The sequence below is a fragment of the Leptidea sinapis genome, chromosome 46 (assembly GCF_905404315.1).
Source record: "Leptidea sinapis chromosome 46, ilLepSina1.1, whole genome shotgun sequence".
In the NCBI taxonomy this organism is placed as follows: Eukaryota; Metazoa; Arthropoda; class Insecta; order Lepidoptera; family Pieridae; genus Leptidea; species Leptidea sinapis.
Window position 1 is genome coordinate 5473616 of NC_066310.1, and position 23330 is coordinate 5496945.

Genomic DNA, 23330 nt, shown 5'->3' on the forward strand with positions numbered 1-23330 from the left:
TCAAAGCCCAACCTTTCCCAAGCGCTTGCCCCACCACCGGACATAAACTAAGTCATGGAAAATTACGGGCGGTTGGAGCAATGCATGCAGTTGCACAAGGAATCATACAGATGGCGTTATAATTAAAACGACGTACATGAAACCTCCGATAGGTGGTGCTGATTCTCACAACAATATACAAATCCATCGATACCTAGTTAAATAACGGTTTTTAATGCAAACGATGATAAGTAATTCGAAATTAAATCCTAACACATTATATTAAACTTAAATATTAGTTCTTGACGGAAGCTCGCAGCGACACATACAACTTTAAAGGCATGTATATTTTTTTTTGGTTTAAGAATGAGCATAAAATAAAGCTTATTACAAAAATATAAAAAGTAATAAAAAAGACGTGTGGCACTCAGGGACTGCCGCGGTGAAGCTATTGCATAGAATTTTTTATCAAATTATGCAATTATAATTATTTTTTTTTTATTATTTTTTTTTATTAAAATTAATTTAAAAAAAGCTAACTGACTAAATTTTAACATGCAAGATTTGATTACAGACAGACAACGGGACAGGTGAAACTAAATAAAAATAATAAAAATTAAAAAAACGTGATAAAGAGGCTCGAACCGAGGGACCTTCTGCACAGCGAGCATATGTGATAACCGCTGTTCCACGGCAACTGTAAAAAGCGTGCCGAAATATCTATATAGATCTAGTAAGTAAGTGTTAGGTTATTTTCGTTACGGAATTTCTGGATTCGGTCCCCACGCTCAAGGACCGCGATAGAAGCTATGCAATCGCTTAACATAAAAACAAAGGTACTAAATAGTACTCGTGCTTAGTTTAATGGTTTCTGTGATATACATAATAAAGAATGAATTTACACATATAAATATATACATACATATTGAGAATCTAAATTGAGAATTTAAACTAAATGTGTGTGTGTGTATATAAAAGAGGGCTACTTTTAATATCGCTTATTTTAATATCAAAAATTTTGGTTACCTTTATAGCAGTATTATATATAAATTAACAAAAAAAAATGCATTTGTGATAATAATAATAAAATAAATGTATATAGAGTACTCACTCATTTTCTTTCACTATTTTTTCGTGAATTTCTTAATTAATAAATGCACTTTGTTTATTCATATTTAAAACGCACACAAATTATACGAGTACAGATATTCACTGTTGTAAAACCTATACGTTATACACCCTTAATGGTCACAAAATTATAATTTTAAGCTCACGAAAGTTAGCCCCCCCAGATTATTTTTATTTTATTTTTTTTTTATTACATCGTTAGTTCGCCATTTGTTCAAGATTGTTCTCTATAAACATTTGTTTGTTCTCGATTTATTTATTTAAAAAAATATATTAAAAATGTGCCCTTAAGTTAGCCCCCCCTATCCCATTTTTTAATATTTTTTTAGCAATACGGGTCAATAAACCTGGGTATGATTGTTCATGTATAACAAACGTTTGTTCCCATTTGACATTGTTTATTTTTTAATTAATTAATTATTTTTAATTACTTGAATATTTGTATTCTAAATACTTGCACTGCGCATGCGTCAACGTTACGTTTAGACTTTTAGCACGGTCTTTTTGAAAATTATAATGACAAGCACAGTCATTAAATTGAAGTTACAGGATATATTTTTACAAGTATATCGTTATAAACAATTGTGATTTATAAGCTAAAAATAATTATTATGAATTTTAACTAATACAAATCTTGTATATAAAATTCTTGGATAAATTATTATCAGTCAACAATATTTTGAGTGTATTTTTCAATTTTCTTAGCGGGAAATTACAAGAAACATTGATTTTCTTGTTAAATAAATTGATTTTTATGAATTCAAATTCGATTAAATTTTTTGTTCGATTCAACATAAACAAAAGTTTCCAAGAGGTTAACTTTGAAACATGGACCACCAATAATGATTGTTTGTAAGAATTATACGTCGTTAATAAACTACAAGGTACTATGTAGAGACCTGATTATTATATATATATTATAGACAGCTGTCAAAAAAAATTAAAAAATATTTCATGTGTAAAAAATAAAAAAATAAAAAATAAGTGTAATTTTTTATAAATCACTTCTTAATTCTAACTTAAGTTGTGAAAAAATATTGTTCGCTATAAATAATTGTATGTTCTTTTGTTGTTTATTTAAAAACAATTAATTAAAAACATACCCTTTAGTTAGCCCCCGCAATCAAATTAATTAAATAATTAATTACCTTAATACTAATTCGCAAAAACTTGCATTGCGAATGCGTCGCCTTTGCGTTTAAGGCGGTCTATTTAGAAAAAGCCAGAAAATACGAAAAAGAAACAGCTTCGTGAAGTATCGGTCAATCGAAAATGCGATAAGAAATTGTTAATGTGTTTAATTTAATTCGTATTAATAATAAAATTTAATTCGTATTAATAATAAAATTTATTCACTAATACATAAGCAGGATATATAATTTTATCAAAATTTTATTATTTTTTCTTACACTCTCTTTTAATTTTTTGACTTAGTTTTCCCTCTTTGAACTCGAGTATTTAATAATTAATATAAAATTATTTATACAAACATACACACATATATTATTTACGTTTTTATATTTTACAAAAATTTTGGCTTTTCATCATTTTCACTCGATTAATGTATGACATTGTAGTTAACGATCGAAACATCGTTATTATTTAAAAAAAAATCTGAATCGTTTCCAATCAATATCTCCCACTGAAAAAAAGTAATAAATAATGATTAATTTTAGAATTCAACTATCTTGTCGTAGATTTTAATTATCGTTATTCAAAGAATTGTGGAACTATTATTATGATTTTTAAACAATTAAACATAAGTAAAGGTATATACTGATTTACTAGTGAATAAAGTTGTTTCCACACTTCTTATACAATTATAGTAAAGATAATATTTGATTTATATTTGATTGAAAATTAAAAATCTTTTGTTTTACTTACATTAAATTAAAACTAACCTAAAAGTTTTAATTAAAAAATTGTAGATCCACGTGTTGCCAAGGAAACAAAAACTATACTTTTTATTTTTTTCACATACTCCAAATTCAGTTAAACCACTGAAGAGTTTCATCAATAAAAATCATTATATAATATAAATATATATATATAATAATAAATAATATATTTATTTAAATTTACAGTCAAACACAATCTCACAAAAATGTGACAGGTAATTTGACCGCCTTGAACGCAAAGGCGACGCATGCGCAATGCAAGTTTTTGCAAATTTGTATTAGGGTAATTAAAAATTATTAATTAAACAAAAAAAAAAGCAATTAAATGTTATATATATAGAACAAACGTCAATGTGTATTTACAAACTAATATTGAGAGAAAAATATTAATAACTTTGATTGCGGGGGCTAACTAAAAGGTATGTTTTTAATAAATTATTTTTAAATAAACAACAAAAGAACAAACAATTATTTATAGCGAACAATTAAGAACAAACTACGAACTAACGATATGCGATATTGAAAATTCAAAAATAGAATAAAAAAATTTTTGGGGGGCTAAGTTTGATGAGCCATAATTTTACTCCATCTAAGTTGAATTTAAAAATAAATAGTGTATTATACGACATCTAGTGTCACTTTCATAAACTATTTCGTATGTCCAAATCGAACGTTGAATCTATCGAGTATAATACAACATAACGGTTTCCGATAGATGGCGTTGATCACGGAACAATAGGGGGTCTACGTATATTTTGAATTATTTTTTTTTTCTTTTATAAAATAAATGAGAAACAATACATGTAAGTTATTCAGGAATATTTATCATTGAAACTATAGGTTTATGGTAACTGAAATAAGAAACATAAGTTTCAGACTTGATATCGTCTAAATATCTGAAAAATACCGCGTCAATGAATTCAATATTTTCGAAAGAAAAGTTGTAAACCGCTCTGATTTTTATCAGCAAAGTTGATATTGAAATCGCCAGCCAAAATAAGTGGAAATTTATTACCATTTGTACCAAGTATTTTCGACTCTTCTTCAGTGTACTCCAGTTGCTCGGATTATTTTTTGGATATACTAAGTGATCCAAAAAAATGGAAAAGAAACTGATAAATTTATTTATCGTAGTTTTATATTTTAACACAAGATGGCACTCGTTTCCCATTGAATGGACCACAACTGTCGACTGAGACATTTTCATATTATTAATATTTCAAAAACAACACTGAAAATAAAAAAGTAATAATATTGAGGCTATTTTCGATAAAATTAATTTAAAAAAAAGCAAACGGGAAGTGAGTAAAATTTAACTTGCAAATTTTGATTACAGACAGACAACGGGACAGGTGAAACTAAATAAAAATGCTTGTCATAATAATAAAAATTAAAAAAACGTGATAAAAAAAATAAAGAGATTAAAAAAAAATCAAGACGTACTCCAGGCTCGAACCTGGGACCTTCTGCACAAAAGCATAAGGGATATTTCGCCTTGTCGTTACAATTGTGGTGGAATATCGGTTATCACTTATTCTTTTACTGTAACGACCATGGCGAAATTTCTCTTATGATTTCATACATCTAGTGGGGGGGTGTTAGGTTATTTTCGTTACGGAATTTCTGGATTCGGTTCCCACGCTCAAGGCCCGCGATAAAAGCTATGCAATAGCTTAACAAAACAAGTAATTATCATTGAAAAAACTCATGTAAAAAAAAGTGTATGTGTACTTTGTACGCAAGAAGTTATACTTCTTTGATCTACGAAGCAAAAATCATTAAAATGATTTATTCCTTGTGCTGTTCTAAGTTTTTAGAAACATAAATTTTCGTAAAAATCTTGCAAATTTGGCTTTGACAATTAATTATTAAATATTGAGTATGGCTGTTTGAGCTTGAACCCTTTGCCTATCTTAATAATGGACGAAAAAACCTAAAAAAATAACGAATGACGCAAATTTCAGAAAATTTTAGGAACCAACTTCAACCGGTTACTTTTTTGTTACAGTCATTACTTACTGCGCGCATCTTAAAATTTCACTCACATAATTTTTTCATTACGCGCCAAAAGAAGTATAACTTCAAAAATAACTAAAATTTAGTTATTTTAGTCGTATGAAATGTGTGTGTTAAATAAAATAAAAACATAAAGTATATGAATAATTTATGCATCGTCATAAAGCTTTCAGCTTAATACACTCAAAATATCATACCAATCTATTGCTACACGTAAAATAATACGCACTGACAGAACGCGGCGCTAGTGCCAGGGTCGCGCCGATCTACAGCATACCGCATTTTTTATATGCTATCCGGGTATTTCAGTCATCTACCGTAACGTCGCTATGATCAAGTAATTGTCGTGGTCGAATATTATGATGATCGATCATATTCGACCACGATTCACTCAACATCTCTTGCATATCCATCGCGTAACCCATTTATTTATTAGGGCCAATGTTAACTTTGGGGCAAATAAACAAATATTCGTCATGCCATCGAGTTTGCGAATAGTATTTTTGTGATTTTATTGTTTTTGAAACATATTTAGTGTGAGATACGGATGCCTAACAACTTATAAAAGCTAATGCCGAGGTAGGGTGTTGTGTGTCTGGTTGAAAAAGTCGTAGTGAATCTAAAAATCCAGGAGTGTGCTTCCACAAGTAAGTATTGCTTTTCACCTAAACATCTTGACGGCGGCCCTGTCACCGAATATTTTTTAATAGAATATTGAAAAACATAGCTCATGTTTTTCATGGCATTATGTCATACGATTTAATTCCATGAGTGGTAATTTTAGTCATAATAATACCGGACGACGCAGTGTTGGTAGGCCCCCCACAAGATGGACTGACGATCTGGTCAAGATCGCCGGAATACGTTGGATGAGGACAGCGCAGGACCGATCGTCATGGAAATCTTTTGTCCAGCAGTGGACGTCTTCTGGCTGATGAATAATATGACAACACATAAGACTACTTCTGTCAAAACTATTGCTATCTAAAAGAGGCACGCGGAGAATCCTTCTTTAGTGTCAATCAAAGAGTATAATTATATGATATAAGAGTATAAATATATGAATGCCCATACTGTGCAGTTCCAAAGAAAAACAAACAAAAAAATATATGTGTCTAATAAATATATTCTAAGGTGGTGATACGTAGTGTTTAAATTCTCTTTGGTGGTGGTAATACTCTTCTGTCTGTGGTTCTGTGCCAACTGCCAATGAGTCGTAGATAGAGTATAGGTATAGTCTAAGGCTCTAAGCAATTAAGACCATTGAACATTGTGGTTTAATTCTCTTTGGCAGATTTAGCAGAGGCGATGACGGAAGTTAATTATTATTGTATTTGAGAAAAATATTCATCAATCGATTTAGTCTGTATATAATTTAGTTTATTCACCAAATATGGCAAACGATGATCAGGCACTGAAGCCGTTTCTGTGTAATTATAAACATAAAGACTACACATGCAAAGAAGTTGCAGGTCTTATTCAAGTATATAGAGGCTTGAACTATCGTTTAGAAGGATTTGTGTTTAATAATGGAACCAGAAAAGAGTTACTTAACTTGGAAGGTACAATTCCAGTGAATTACAAGGGCACTATGTACAACATACCCGTATGTATTTGGCTTGTCGATACACATCCACAACACGCTCCATTATGCTTCGTGAAGCCAACTCCAGATATGTCAATAAAAGTATCGAAATACGTAGATAGTAACGGAAAGGTTTATCTGCCGTATTTACATGAATGGAATGCAAATGGATCAACTCTTCTAAAACTTGTACAGTGTATGATATCTGCATTTGGGGAATTACCACCAGTATATGCGAAACCCCGTAACGAGGCACGCCCATCATATCCAAGCGGGTCATTTATGCCTCAACCGTCTGGATACCCATTATTTCCTCAAGTATCTCCCCAGCCTCCTTACCCAACTCCTACTCCTTACTTAGTTAATCCTAACTTGCCATATCCGAATTTTGGAACTCCATACCCGGGCCCTGCCAGCACAAATGGGACACCTTATCCCCCTGCAAATCCAACACAACAACCATACCCACAATTTACTGGCTACAATGCTAGTCCTGACCCAGCTACTGGAGGAACTATTACTGAGGAACACATCAAAGCATCTTTACTGTCTGCAGTTGAAGATAAGCTTAGAAGACGCCTCAAGGAGCAGGCACATCAGTCACAAGCCGAGCTTGAGACTCTACGTAGAACACAACAAGAACTAGTAGATGGAAAATCAAGGCTAGAAGATATACTATCAAGACTTCAAAGGGAAAGGGCTGATTTGGATAAAAATGTAGCCATTTTGCAAGATAAGGAAAAAGAATTACAATCAGCAGTAGAGAGATTGGATGGACAAGAAGGAGTTGATGTTGATGAGGCTGTTGTTACCACGGCTCCATTGTATTCCCAGCTATTGAACTCATTTGCTGAGGAGGCCACACTTGAAGACGCTATATATTACATGGGGGAAGCATTGCGTAAGGAAGTCATCGATTTGGACACATTTCTGAAACAAGTTCGAACATTGGCCCGTAGACAGTTTACATTAAGGGCACTAATGCATAAATGTAGACAGAAAGCCCAACTAGCTTGTTAATGACAGCCAGATTGTTCATTCAATATTGCTATCTCTGTAAATTGTAACGATAAGTTGAACATGTTTATATGATTTTCTATTCAATCTTGATACTTTCAATATCTAAGTATGCTTTAGAACATTTTTATTTCAATTGTATGTTTCAAATTACTAATCCAATATTATAATATTCAAATATTAATTCTATGCCTATGTCTGGTACAATAAGGCATTCTATTATTGTAGTGATAAATGTTTAAATATTTAGACCTTAGTTTAAGGATTGATTCCCGCTGCACTCCAACTAGGTACTGCACTACCTAAGAACAATAGCTTTTTTTTACGGCAAGTATTAGATGCTTGTGCGTGTGGTGTGGCATCTTGACCCTCAATCTTTCAAATTTTGTAACATACACTATATTATTTTACATTGCAATTAATAAAATACAAAATAAGTTTACTGATGATGTGTGATCCCAGTGTCTTTCTTATTATTTTTACAATGCAACCCGGCATTTTAGTTTCAATTATTAGCAAAGTTTAACAGAACATGTTGCACATCAATATCACACATTGTTCAAGGCTGGCTCAACTTCGCCTACTTGGTTGTAGTATTAGTTTCCATACTTTGTGACTAGGTCTGGGGTATCTAGTTGTAGCGGAGTGGAGACCAATACTTAATCTAAGATTTAGACTATTCTTAGGCAAATCTTCAAATACCTATTATATGCTTATTGGTGACTATATAGTCACTATTTTCAACATAATGTGATGTAATGGATTTTTTATATATTTCTGTGCATTCAAGACTATTTGTTTTAGAGAAATGTAATATTATTTCTATGAAATGACATGCTTATGTTAAAATAAAGCTTAAAATGGAAATTGAAGATAGTTAAAACTGCTCCTATGGTTAAATTAATTTGTAGAATATACATTCAGACATTTAGTATGTCTATTAGATACTATATACTCAGCTCATTTTATATGAACCTGTTTTTAATAGTTTATAAGACTGTGATGTGTCCATTTACTTGTTAATGCATCATGGAAATCTATAAAGCATTGGATGGTGATATATTATGTAAATAAATATTTAATCACTATGGAGATTTAATAATGACAACTTTTCCTGTTTGTGGACGGATGCTAGCGAAATCACAGAGGCAATTAAGTATTCATTTTGAAGCCGTATGTTTTGATTTTTAGTAAATGAATAATGTTTCGATACAGACTTGGTTTTCTGTAGATACTAAAATATAATTGTACCAACAATTCAGCATTTCAAAGTTGGGAGTTTAACACTTTTGGCTGTTTTAGGTCAATGTTTATTTTTAAATATTATCTCAATAAGGCCTAGTGCCTTTTCAGGTGTCTGAAAGTTTTTTTATGGAAGATACAAGTCATCTGATGTTATATAATCACCACTGCCACTTTGTAGTAACACCAGACACCACAAGTGTTGCCAAACTTATTAAAGTGTCAAATAAACATTCGAGAACTGAAAGCTCTTTGCTTTGTGGTAGGCAAGGATCAAACCGGGGACCTGTGTATGTTGGCCCGTTTTCAGGCCAAAACATGGACGAGAACGCCATCTTTAGGGCAAGATCATGATCATCCCGACAAAGCTTATGGTCTTGGGGTTTTCTTTATCAACCTGTTTTACTCATAATAGACAGTTAAACCTATTAACACTTTAAATAGGTGATCACCACAATATATGAATCTTATAATTATGCATAAACAAAAAAACAAATCTTATTGAATGATTTTATTTAAAAAAAACCTCAACAGTGTATATTAAAAGCTTACATAAGATGTAGCGAAAATAAATAAATGTTTATTTGACCGAATGAGCTATTTTTTCTTGCCCTTCTTTGCTGCTACTTCTACGTCAATAGGCGCTGGTTTGACGAACGGAATCAATTCTTTATACTGGTCAGGCATCCACATCTTGATCGCTTCTGGTACCTATAACAATAAAATTATAATCTATATTAAGTATAAAGATGTGCTTCCCTGACTACGAAATTCTGAGGGGGGTGATAATGAATGATTTAGACAAGTATTAAGTTTTTCCAGATGTACATCTGGGAAGTAAACTTTATTTTAATTATATGCGTATATAAACTTATTTCCAAAGTGTCATGTCATGTACTATTCTTTCAGGCGCAACCGAAGCGAGATGTTCTTATTGGATATTATTATCCCTTTTATATTTTCATAAGTCATTGCTAGACAACATATTCCTCCACAGGTCGTTATATAATACGCTACGACTTATAACGGAATTGCCAAGCATTCAAGCAAATATATTTTATGAAACACCTGATGGTTTATACATTTCAATTTTGTAGATATTACCTACATGACGGGCGGGGATCTAATTGGGTGTTCCATGGTGGGAGTTAACATATTAGACATTGGCTTACTATGGGTGTTACAATAGACAGATAACTATATAGTTTTTTATCTACACCCATGCTTTAAATCCTCCATTAAAGATTTTGAAACAGTTAGCTTATTGCCAACATTAAAACACCCAATGTTCTAATAACCATTACATCATCCAAAAGAGTGTTGTAATGTTGTAATGAATTTCATAACAACACTCCAATTTTTTTTCATTCCCTTCATGCTCAGAGTTTTAACAGACAGCCACATTCTTATTGCTCGATGCGTGGCATCTGTATGAATTTCAAAAAAAGAACATTTTGGTTTTCGCGCGTTCCACACCACCAGAACGTTGCGCGCCGTAAAAAAAGGAGGTTATGCGAATCCCCGCAATTTTTCATCGATATTTTTATTGTTTTGTTTATAAAAAATGAGCGATTAATTTCCAAAAGAACATAATATTCAAGTGAATTTTAATTTTTGCACTATACAAAATGTAAATTACTACTTAAATAAATAATTCTTTCATTAATACTTAGTTTATTTATATATAATCAGTAATGGATGATATTAGGTTACTACTAGGACTGCCTATTTTAATTTTAGCAGTAAGCTAATTGTTTCAGAATCTTTTAGAGGATTCATATTTTGGATGTAGATAAAGTCTTGTATGCAACTGTTGATAATTAAGTATTAAAACACTCATGCGATATTATTATCACACTCGGTTTCGCCTCGTGAGATAAATCCACATTCGTGTTTTAATACCCCTTATTACACAACAGTTGCATTAATAACTATTACAATACACATACATGATTCAGAAAGAAACATTTATATTCATCATACAAAGTACTGCCATAGACCAGGCGCTAAGCAGGAAGAATTTCGTACGTTAACCTGTATTTCCCTGTCACTCCCGCGTGAATATAATGCGACTCGCTCACACAGATGCAGTTGCTGCCGTCCTCGTGGATTGTAAAGCATGCAAGATGCATTATAGTGAAAAGGACAGGTAATAAAGGTTAACGTATGAAATTCTTCGAGCTTGGCGGCCGGACTTTAGCTAGAAGCTGCAGGGTCACTAACACCGTGGCTATGTGTCGCGTGTAATACCTTAATCCCCTCCTCTGTCTGATGCACCTCGAGGATGGCGCAGATGACTCGTGTCGTCGCACACATGGTCGCGTTCAGCATATGCACGTATTCGGTCGCCGCGTTCATCTTCTTTGTCTGCCCGTACCTGTTGCAAATAAAAATACTCTTTAGCGATGGGAGAATGCTATTCGCTTCTTACGAGCTTGTAGTTTACACTAGTGGAAACCTTAGACGTCATAGACGTAAGTCTTAGCTTCGCTTTTCTTTTTTATGCTGTATCTCCTTTACAAACGTTCTTGTCTCTCGCACGCTTTGTTCGTCGGTACGCTATTATATTCAAAGTCTACGGTGGAAACACACTTCTACTTCCCACGAGAAAATCTGCAATGCTGGGAATTATTTTAATGCTATTTTGTTTAATGGCTGTCACATAATTTGCATGAAAATTTGTAAATGACTAATCAATTTGTTATGTTTTTAAAGTGATAACCCTCACTTCTAGGATTAATACACAAATAAAATTTTGAAGACAAGGCATACAAGATTTTAAGACGATACGTCACTCGAACAGTTAGCTCAATTGGCAGAGCACTGGTACGGAACGCCAGAGGTTTTGGGTTCGAGTCCCGCATCGTTCATAGAGCATAATAAAGGCATGGATTTTCAAGCTGTTCTGCCCGGAAATTTGTGCCCAATAAAAGAAGCTTCGACCCAGTTTTTGCGTCAATGCGAATATAGTTTCAGAGGAGCCCAGTATTTCTATATAAGCTCTTCAATTACTGTTTTAGGTCTGTATTCCAGAAAGTGTCGTGATGAGAAATATGTTTTCCGTGATCAATTGTGTTTTATCACTGTCTCCATAACTATAAATTTAAGCTATAGAATAAATGACCCAAACAACACACGCCGGCAAATTTAAAGAAGGCTGAGGATCCGTCCAACAACCATCCCATTTCCATTACCTCTATTTTCTCGAAAGTAATGGAGTCGATCATTCACCAGCTGATCAGCGACTGCCAGTACGGTTTCCGTCAGGGTCACTCAGCTGGTGATCTTCTTGCATACCTCACCCATAAATGGGCGCAAGCGGTTGAGTCGAAGGGAGAGGCGTTGGCGGTGAGTTTGGACATAGCGAAGGCCTTCGATCGGGTGTGGCATTAAGCGCTGATAGCGAAACTGCCATCCTATGGTGGGCTTCCCGAGAAGTTGTGCAAATTGGTTGCTAGCTTTTCAGCCGATCGGAGGATATCCCCTACAATGTTTCTTCTGCATATCAATGATATGCTGCAAATCAGCAGTATTGATTGCTATGCAGACGACAGCACAGGGTATGCTTCCTACACCGGCCGTGCCAACATGTCCCGCGATAGCGTCGACGAAAACCGGAACAAACTTGTGTCTGAAATTGGGGCCGACAAAATTTATTCCAATTCAACCCCAAGAAGACACAAGTTTGTGCGTTCATCACTAAAGTCTCCCTTTGTCGTATCCCCTCGATTTAAGATCACTCCTCTAACTACCACAGCCTGTATTGGCATACTTGGCGACAATATATTGAGCGATGTTTAGTTCCGTGGTCACTTGGAAGAGAAGGCCAAAGTGGCCTCTAAAAAGCTTGGTGTACTCAGTAAGGCGAGACAGTACTTACTTCACTAAAAGCCACCGCCTGCAACTTTATAAGGCGCAAATTCGGCATCACATGGAGTACTGTTCTCACCTATGGGCGGGTGCTCCCCAGTACCAGCTTCTTCCATTTGACCGCATACAACGAAGGGCGGTTCGAATCATCGACGATCAAGCCATCTCCGATCGCCTTGATTCTTTGGCATTACGTAGAGATGTGGGTTCTCTCTGCATCTTATAGCGCATTTATCACGGGGAGTGCTTAGAGGAGCTGTTCGGGTTGATTCCAACGGCCGAATTCCACCACCGGACACTACGTGCAAAGTACCACCCGCACCACGTAGACGTCTTGCATTCCACAACCGGGCGTTTCGTTAGAAATTTCTTGCCTCGCACAGCTACTTTGTGGAATCAATTACCGGCTGCGGTTTTCCCGAACAGATACGACTTAGGGACCTTCAAGAAAAAAGCATAAAGGCCGGCAACGCATTTCTTGACACACCTGTTGTTGCGGATGTCCATGGGCGGTTCCCTCACCTCTCCCCATCCCGTGAGCCTCTTGTCCGTTTGCCCCCTCTTATATTTGTATAAAAAAATAAAAAAAAACAAACAAGAAACAACCCAATTGACATATTTTACAGGTAATTTTGTTAATACTAATCCTAGAACTATAAAATGACCTGCCCACCTGACGAGCAATCGCCTGGCCTGATACTCGAGACAGTTGCTGCAAGAGACCAGCTCTCTGAAGGCCCCGGAGCCCGGGAACCAAGCTTCCAGGTCCAACTTCTTGGCCGCAGCATGATTCAGCGCTCCAGACACTATATTGACGACGCGGTACGGAATGTTGAGCAACTTGTAGAAACCTTCAGCATTGCTTATCATCTCATCCATCATATTCCAGGAGGCATTATCGTGGGGCGATGTGAGGACAAACTGCTCCACCTAGTTTGACATTAATTTCATTACTTCCTGAAGTAAAAACAGGATGCTGCTCGTTAGTATGATTTACCGATGTTGTAATACTTTGGTATGTATATGACTTAAGTAGTATTCCCACTATGCAATACCGCATCATGCCAGTGAACGTATTAAGCAAGAAAGGGAAGATCAGAAAGGACGACATCTTAGTGATATGATGTCCAGACGGACACCTCAAAAATTACAATCAAAAGTACCGCTGAAAAAGTTTGAAAACAGACGACTGCCCCGTACATATTTATAAATAAAAATAATGCCGTCCCTGTTTCCACGCGTGGGGTTATCAATGCGCACTAGAACTTCCGAGTATTATGTGAGATATATTGTGCATGAAAAACAACATGTGGGGTTGTCTCATACTTATTATTTATTATTAGAGCGCGTATTACACATCTAAAATGTTCTTTTTTGTTATTTAGGTGAGATGCTCACTTAAATGCTTGTGGTGGGACGGTTCGATACCATAAAATAGTAGAGTCGAGGGAGGCAATTGCTGGCCCATGCGTCATGCTTGTGAACTATACTGCTTGTGGTGGCAGGATGATCCTGTTACCAGAAACTCTGCTTCATGTTTTAAAAATTAAAGTTATTATATTTTTATAATTGCTAATAAATTGCTTACAAAATACCGTAGACGGCTTTTTATATCAGTTATACGAAGTAAGCTTGATTATGGAAGTTTTTTATATGATAATAGTATTAAAAGCCATTTAAACAAACTAGAATAGAGATAGTCTAGACGACTAGATAGTCCAGAATCAGGCAATGCGAGTCATTGGAGGCTTCATCAAGACCACACCAATCCATGTCAGGCAGAGTGAATTATGTCTCCAGCCTTTACATATCCGCCGAAAATATTTGGCTGGTTGTCTGGTTGAAGTCTAGATCGTTTGAAGATAACATCACTATAGAGGTATTAAAGTCACTTAATGATATGTGTAATAATGTATATTGGAGAAATAAAAAATTACCGTTGCTAATCAGAGTTCACGAAAACTTTAACATTCAATTAAATCCATTAAAAAACTTCAAATTCATTGTCTCCCACATGGATTGGTAGTTTGGACTTGTCAAAGATTATCGCTATGACTATAGAGGGGCTAAATATGCCTAAAAGAAAATGTAATAGAGGGACATGATTAACTACTGTGAAAGGATTCTATATGATAAATATAACTCATTTTATAAATTGTATACTGATGGATCAAAAGATGTGTCAGGTTCAGGAGCGGCGGTCTTCGACCCTCAGGCAGGAATCAGCTTAAAATTTAAAATTGAATCGGACACCAACATAATGCACACTGAGCTGATTACAATATCTGAATGCCTGTCTTATATATTGTCACTCGAATGTGATAAGTTTGTGATTTTATCTGGCTCAAAGAGCGCCCTTCTACATTTAGCTCGGCTAACCTCGAATATTCGAGGATACCCGATAGCCTATGACATTTAAGAATCCATATGCGAAATTAGAAATAAAAATAAAGCCGTCATAATTCAATGGATACCCTCCCATGTAGGGATCATGGGCAACGAGGAAGCAGATACGGCAGCCAAAAGCGCCATTGGCGACGGAGACCGTTCCTCTTCCTTATCTACAGAAATGATCTTCTTAACCTTATAGAAAAAAAAACAAAAGGTAGTTTTGTTTGCGGATGACACTTCACTGATATTTAGAGTGGAAAGAAACCAGGTTATATATGAAGAAAAGCAAACGATATTCTATCGGACATTGTGTACTAGTTTAGCCCCAATAATCTAATGTTAAATAGCAAGAAAACTAAATATATAAAATTTACCTTACCAAATATCAAAAATGTGAACGCGACTGTTTTGTTAAATGGAGAGGTGATAAAACCGGTGGAATCTTGGCATCACTCTGGATTCCAACTTACAATGAGGCCCCCATATTGAAGGATTGGCTAATATACTTAGTTCTGCAGCATACGCGGTTAAAAAGATAAGATAATTAAACGACGTAGATACTAATATTCTTGATAATGTTATGTATATACATACGCACATAAGTGAATTTGCTAGAAACTGTCATAACCATAACGTTAACACCAGGAACAAACAAACTTATAATGCCTACTACGCGGCTAAGTCGAGTTAGTAAGTCTTTGTGGGGCGTAGTATATGCTTTTACAAACAAGCTCCCAGTTCATGTTAATGTTCAAAACAAATGTATTACGAAATTCAAAAGACTTGTTAAAAGACGTTTGTGTGGTAAAGGTTACTATTACATAAAAGACTTAATGATACCAGTGATTGGGAATTGAGCGACCTCCCACAGGCTATTACTTAAATAATACATTTTATTGTACGATTTTACATTGTAATCATATTATTATCACTTATTACCACACATTACCTCAGGTCTGAGGCATATTGTTTGAAATAGGTGGTAGTTTTTGACTTTCAATAAGTGATTTTATATCCTATTTTGATTAAAAATATTTGAATTTGATGCATCTACTATATGTACTCAATAGCTCTTGTTTATATGTGTTAATTTACATTTACTTATTTGACTTACTCATGTAATGCATTGAGTATTTGATGTTTGAGTATTTTTGTCGCATCAGTTTATATATTATAGTTGAAATTATTTGTAAAATGACGAAGCTGTGAATGTTAATTTAAAAGCGTAGCAATAAGCTTCTTGCCTATTATTCTCCTTAAAGTTCAACCCTTTCCGACGTGATGGTAAATAGTAAAAAAAAAAACTTTTGATATTCGTAAGTGTCATTTCAAAGAACTACCTTTTCAAATTGATGGACTCTGAAGATACCGCGCGTGTCCCGGCCATGCGATCCCACCTCTTGCCGGAAACACGTCGACAGACCGGCATATCTGAAATTGTTTTACATTTACATTCAAGTGACCACCAAGATCAAACGCTGAGAATGGAACTGGATTAACGTGTTCAGTCCAGCGCTGATGAAATTCTACGCGCGTAGAGCTACGTCGAGCTCGTCGGTCCGATGACGAGCTATGGGGATAAATTTGTGCGTACGAAGAAATTCAAACGTTGCTTGTGAAGCTGACCAATTAGCACTGGTTCAAAAAGGGTTTATAAACAACTGCAGGGTAATAAATAAACGGTAAATAGCTAGGTTTCCGTACCCGAAGGGTAACCAAGACTACATACCTTTATAATCAGATTTTCTGGCATTTATCTTATAGCTGTAATCTAGCGAAAAAAATCCTTCTTATATTTCCACCTTAACTCACTTAAGTCCCGTAGAACATTGCTCGACAGTATGTTCCTCTTTAAATTACTACATAATATTATTGATCCTCCTCATCTTATATCGAAACTAAACTTCGCTGTTCCAAAATCTCAACCGAGAGCGTGTAAGAAATATAATCCATTTATCTGTAATTATGCAGGATCTAATTTAGGCTATTTCTCTCCCTTGAATAGAATTACCAATATAACATTCATCACAACGAAGTCGACATATTTGATCACAACAAACAGAAATTTAAAAAACATATTAAAACGTTTCTTTTAAGGGAGGGATGACCTAAATCTATTTTGTGTTAATTTATATTAAGATTGTATTCGTAAATATATAATATATTATAGTTCTTATTTTATTTTGTGGCTTAATTTAATTGAATATAATGTAATTTTCGCCTATAATTGAGGCATCACTTACCATATGTATGTTATTGTTTTTGTATTATACTGTGTTTATATTAGTATACCTTGTTGGCGGAATTTATTAAATAACATATACCGCAATAATTAGACAACCGATATTTTACAGTGTGCCTTCCGAAATCAGCAAGTGCTGCAATGCACTAAATTTTCCCAAAATCAGAAGTTCCGTATGGCACACTAAGCCCTCACCAAGTTCTGACCCTCATTTGGTTTATAAGATGATTTATTCTGCATGGTTCTATAGCTTTCTTATACATTCACTCAAATCATCATAATAATTATAAGCAATCCGACAGTTAACCATGTAGATGCTGAATATAGCGCTGCAGCCAGTATTGGTTTACAGCACCAGCTGAGCATCGACCTTTTCTTTGGCTATACAGCTATTTAGTTAAGTTAGGACTAGGAATATATATAAATCTCCTTATTCATAATAGTCTGCTAACTTAAAGCATAGCTAATTCGCACTCTGTCTTCTTCTATTGACCTAAGTCAGAATGAGAAAAAACACTCCTTAGTGGCTGTTTAAAGTTAGCGGACCATTATGAATAAGGGGTAAGTATTTAGATTGTATTTTTATGTGTGTGGTATGGAATAAATTTTTCTTTCTTTCAATCTACTAATATACGTAAAATAATACGCTTTGACAGGCCGCTGCGCGCGCGCCAAAATCGCGCCGATCTATGGCATACCGCGGCGCCAGGGCCCTTGCCGACTTGGGAAGTTATTACTATAACTACTATAAAAAAAGATTATGAATTCCACATTTAAATTTTGAACATTAAAAAAAGAGCTTTCTCTCTTTTTTCATTTACTTTAACTTTAATAGTATTTAAGAAGATGGTACATAGTATGATGATGAAAACTATGTGAATACAGAAAAAATAAAAATTTACTTAATAGGTAAAGTTGATTCCGGCAACCATTCATCCCTGTGGTAAGCTGCAATAGGTTGTTCCGATGTAGCTATCAGGTACTTTTCATCAACAGCTGCATCACCCTTGTTTTCAGATCCTTTTCCAATCACTTTGTAAAGCTCCTCATCAAATTGGGCAAGTTGAGCCACCTCTTGCATCACCTGCAAGGAGTAATCCATTTCCATAATGGTTGCAGCTCATGTTTTAGGAAATAAAACAGTGTGTTAATAAGATAACTAAGTAAGACATCGACAAAACTGCTGACATAAAGATACTGTGTACTTTACGCAATATTTCTTTCTTCATTTTGTCAACCAGAAGTTAAAAAAAGCGGCCAAGTGCGAGTCGGACTCGCCCATGAAGGGTTCCGTAGCAGCAAGTAACATAATATACATGTTCTTGTAGTTCGTTGTAACGGTTTATGACGTATAAAAAAAGAGTACGATCTCGTTCAAAGTAATTTTCGGTAGTTTTGTCATTCTCTGATTTTAGAAGTTACGGGGGGGACACGTTTTAAGTGTCTCTCGCAAAAACTATTCAGTTTAGAAAAAAATTATATTAAAAACCTCTACATCATTTTTGAAGACCTATCCACAGATATGTGAAGGTTTAATGAAAAAAAAAATTCAGTTCTAAGTATTCAGCCCAGAAAAATATTTTTTTTCTATTGTTGTGTGAAATTCTTAATGCTTTTTTTATGGAATAGGAGGACAAACGAGCGTACGGGTCACCTGGTGTTAAGTGATCACCGGCACCCACATTCTCTTACAACACCTATTCAACAATTCGCAACAGCGATTCACAGAATACATCTACGTACTATACAGTTTCAACAGTATAGTTCTTATATTTTCGTCTGTGACATACGGACGGACGGACAGACAGACAGACATGACGAATCTATAAGGGTTTCGTTTTTTGCCATTTTGCTACGGAACACTAAAAAATTATGTTGTCATTCAGAAATTAACAAATTACCTCTTTTCTCATAAAAAATGGAGTATAAAGTGGAGTGTAGCCTTTTTCAAGGAGCAACCTTAACGAAAGCTGTACTAGAGCCTGCTCTAGGAACACGGCCGCGCCTTTTAGATAATAACCTCTCCCTCCTGCTACTGTAGCTCCACGCTCACCATCCATACCTAGAATTTAATCTAAGGTTTTCAAAAATGTATGTGTGTGTGTAATTTTCTAAGCTAAAACGTGTTGATATTAGCGAATTTTCAAATCTAATAAAATACAGTAAAGTTAATGTTTTATTTAAATCAGGGGATAATAGTGACAAATCTAATTTTAAAGCAATATAATATAAAAGTTACAATCAGTGACTATTAACGCAACGAACTCTACTGGCCCGCCATTGAGTATGGGCGTGCCCCAGGGCTCAATATTAGGGCCTTTCCTTTTACTAATCTATATAAATATTCAAAAGATCTATGGGAGATAGTGCTATTTGCCAATGACAGTTCATTCATTTTAAAATTGACAAACAAAGATAATTTCGAACGCGTAAATAGTACACTCTCCCAGATATTACAATGGTTCACTATTATATGTGCCTACTAAAGGCTACAATGAAACATGTAAATTTTTGTATTGCAAAACAGAGCTATTTAAGTCACATACAGCCTCAGACTGTGTGACTCACTAAGACAGTTATTTAAAGAAATAAATATAGTATCAGTACCATCCAAGTAGATTTTTGTCTGCATTATATATGTGTCAAACTCATATGCATGTAATTACAGGCAATAAAAAATTTATTTGTAATTATAAATATTAATGCAGTCACATTGACTTACCATCAATCATACAAATAAGATCTACATGAGAGTATTTCTGCCGCACAGTACAATCACCAAATGTTCTCTCAACAGCATTATGGTCTTCATCATCATCAACAGGCACAGAGTCATGGAGGTGATTACCTACCTCTCTGAGTGCTGCCGAGCGAGCCTTCTCGGCTGTCATGAGACCATGTTCATTCTTTGTTATTGCCTCATCAATTAGTACTCTGACCTGAAAATACAACAAACAATACAATATAATAATATGATGGTAAGACAGTTTTTATTTCTTCCAAAATTTGTATAATACATTATACCAGAAGTTGAATTAAAAAAAATCTATGATATGGATGATCACTTGTAACTTGCACTTCAACAACATTTTTTATATCTGATTATCTTATACAACAAATAATCAACCTGAGTATTGAATAAGTTAATAATATATTACCTCAAAATTACATATTTTCCACTAGGCTTAACCCCTCAACTGGGACGCAGACCTAATATGTCTGGTGTCAAAATGGGGTTAACTGCGAACCAGACATAATATGTTTGATCCACTATGGTCTCAGATTTCTTTTTATTCTTTGTTTTAATTGTGAACGCAACGATGTAAGAATGAAACAAATCAATTTTGTATAAACAAGGAAAGCATTAATGTCAACAGCACACTCGGCAACATACAATTTTTTTTAAATATGCATTCATTAATTCAGGTGCACGAGCACTTTGCATTGGACTTAATATTCTCATGTTTTTTGTGTAAAAAAAAGTATGGAGATGTAACCTTTTACATAAAATAACAGTTAAATAATGTTTTGTTATGCAATATAATTAGCAATTTCTATAAAACATCAACTTATTTGTTAGATCTGAGGGTTTAAATAAAATAATCTGGGAGGGAAAAAAACTTCAACTTTAGCCAATGATTGATAAAATTACAAAGTCTTTATCTCTACCATTATTAAACAACGACATAGCTTATTTCATAACGAATGCGCTGGTATAAGTAACATGCCTACACTCATCATAAATGGGAAATTGTTTACATTGTACCGGACCCACTCAAGTGCCTGTGAGATGTGCACGGCCGTCCCAGCTGCGCCATTTTGAATTCTATGTGAGTCCCAGCTGAGGGGATAATATAATGATCTTATACAGCAATAGATAGTATACAATATATCATATTTATCTATATATAGGAGATATCTAATATAGGAAATTTAGCTTTGCACTGAAATTCCACCCCTTTTGTACAACCCCTAGAATATCAAAACCAAATCAACAGTCTATACCAGATTTGGTTCAGCACTGGTCAAAAATGAGAATCTATAACAAACTAAATAGAATAGAATTTGGAATTATAAAAAGACATAATTTCATGAAAACTTTGTATTTAAAATTGAGGCATCTTTTATAGCATGTATAATTTAAACACTACCAAAGCCTACATTACAGTGATAAGTGAATAATTATAACTTATATGGGTTGTATATTACACTTTTGTAAACTTGTGTAATAAGTACCTAATATAAGGCCATGGTACAGCATGGTTATGTACACATACAAGAACATCAATTAATTTGGCATTCCATATGGTTTATGAGATAATTTTATTATACCTAGAGTTATTATATTTAGAGTTTATTAACAATGTATTGGATTGTAACTTGTAAATAAGTAAATCAAACAGTACCTTTTTAATTTGATTCACAGTAAGAGGCTTGAGCTGGTCATTGGTGAGATTAATTAGGTTATCTGCAATTTCTGATGGCACTTCCTGATCTTCAGGACCCACTGCTTCCTTCGCTTTCATCTTTTGCCCAATTTCCTTGCTACAAACATTTTTTAGCTTATTCAGATTATCTGCATCATGACGCAATTTTCTCCATAGCGTGTCTTGTTCGACTACTGTGTCCACTAAAGCTACATCTTTAAAACGCTTGCGTTGGTTCTCACGAATTTTATTTGGATCGCCATCCTTATCTGCTCTAAATAAATCCAAATCCAAGACCATTTTCAGTTAATATTCAGATTCTATGCTACAGCAAAATTGCACACCAGTCACCCCCAATCACTATAAATCACCATTCACCAATGCAACGATAAAATTGCCGCATCAACAAAAAAAATTATTCACATTCACAGCTGAGCGTTGACGTGTAGTGACAACTTCACAAGTGTCATCAGACCAAGGATATTTTGACGTGACCAACAATTAACGTTGACAGATAATTGTTTTATTTTGTTACCCCTAAATAATTTCTGTAGAGCAAGAGCCCGTGAACCCCAGACGTCTCATAAAACTGTGAATAAATAAAACTTTTAAGTTAACGTAAACAAAAGATACAGCTGTTTATGCCGAAAAAACGTATATTTCGACACTCCCAAGGGAATTAAATTATAGCGTATTTTCCGTTGACGTAGAACTATGAAATTTTTCAAGTAATAACGTATATTTGTATTATACAAGTATAGGGAAGGGAATGATGCCCTGTGCTTCCCCGGGGCGTCAAAGAATAGGGTATACAATAGCAAATAGCCAGGTTTTCCCAGTTTCCTGGATTCCCCCCCCACAAACCTCATGTATTAGTTTTTAAGCATAATAAAGTTTTATCCCTCAATACGTAGATAGGGTTGTAGAAATAAGTTTTCTGATACCTACATATATAAGGCTTAATTGTAAATTGCTTTAATAAGTAGATTTAAGTAATTTTGTAAAATGTATTTAATACCAAATATAGAAATCTTGAATTTGATTTTTTTTTTAAGAATAGGGTAGTCCCAGGCCCAAGGGTGTCGTAAGAGGCGACTACGGGCTTATTGAAAGTGAGAGTCACGCTACTGTCTTTTGACGTCAGCACAATCGGGCCAGACTCGTCCGGGCTACTTACCACACTCGCACAGAATACCGGCGTGAAGTAGCGGCCTAGTGCCGCTTTGTTTCGCATAGGTTAGTGTCGAGGACCGGAGGCCATTTCCCCCTTAACAAAATATGAGAGCGGTATTTAAAGAGAACTTACCCCAGGAGGGTACCGGCTCTAGTAGAGCCGGAGAAAGGCAGCAACACCACGGCACCCTGCTCCACGCTTAATGTGGACTTTTGTAACATCAGGGGAATTCACTCCAACTTAAACGCCGTCCACCACCATCTTGAGACGGTGCAGCCGGCCTTGTGTTTCCTTACGGAGACGCAGTTTGCCTCATGCCGGGGTATGTGTTAGGGAGGATATCTGCTGTCACCGTCTCGGC

General features: G+C 34.8%; 2 protein-coding genes across 2 annotated transcripts; one reads left to right on the top strand and one right to left on the bottom strand.

The window, feature by feature from the left end:
• The first annotated feature begins 6295 nt into the window (after positions 1–6295).
• On the top strand, positions 6296–8711 carry LOC126977974 (tumor susceptibility gene 101 protein). Its single transcript, XM_050826696.1, has one exon. The coding sequence runs from the start codon at positions 6415–6417 to the stop codon at positions 7624–7626; it is 1212 nt and encodes a 403-aa protein (XP_050682653.1). The 5' UTR covers positions 6296–6414; the 3' UTR covers positions 7627–8711.
• Positions 8712–9361: 650 nt separating this feature from the next.
• Positions 9362–22203, bottom strand: LOC126977962 (serine--tRNA ligase, cytoplasmic). The gene is made up of 8 exons (XM_050826675.1): positions 21775–22203; positions 20091–20307; positions 19270–19430; positions 18271–18452; positions 16467–16557; positions 13409–13665; positions 11116–11242; positions 9362–9576 (listed from the first exon to the last, which is right to left on the bottom strand). Exons 1-8 carry the CDS (start codon positions 22093–22095, stop codon positions 9463–9465), a joined length of 1470 nt encoding a protein of 489 aa, XP_050682632.1. The 5' UTR covers positions 22096–22203; the 3' UTR covers positions 9362–9462.
• Positions 22204–23330: the final 1127 nt, after the last annotated feature.

Bases quoted from the DNA above. Each gene is read 5' to 3' on its own strand.
- LOC126977974 (XM_050826696.1), top strand. From the start codon at position 6,415: ATGGCAAACGATGATCAGGCACTGAAGCCGTTTCTGTGTAATTATAAA.
- LOC126977962 (XM_050826675.1), bottom strand. From the start codon at position 22,095: ATGGTCTTGGATTTGGATTTATTTAGAGCAGATAAGGATGGCGATCCA. The intron at 19,431-20,090 runs GTAAGTCAATGT...ATTAAATTCTAG, and splicing joins TCTTATTTGTATGATTGATG to GTATGGATGGTGAGCGTGGA. The intron at 16,558-18,270 runs GTAAATTTTTAT...AAACAATTTCAG, and splicing joins GAATCAACTTTACCTATTAA to ATATGCCGGTCTGTCGACGT.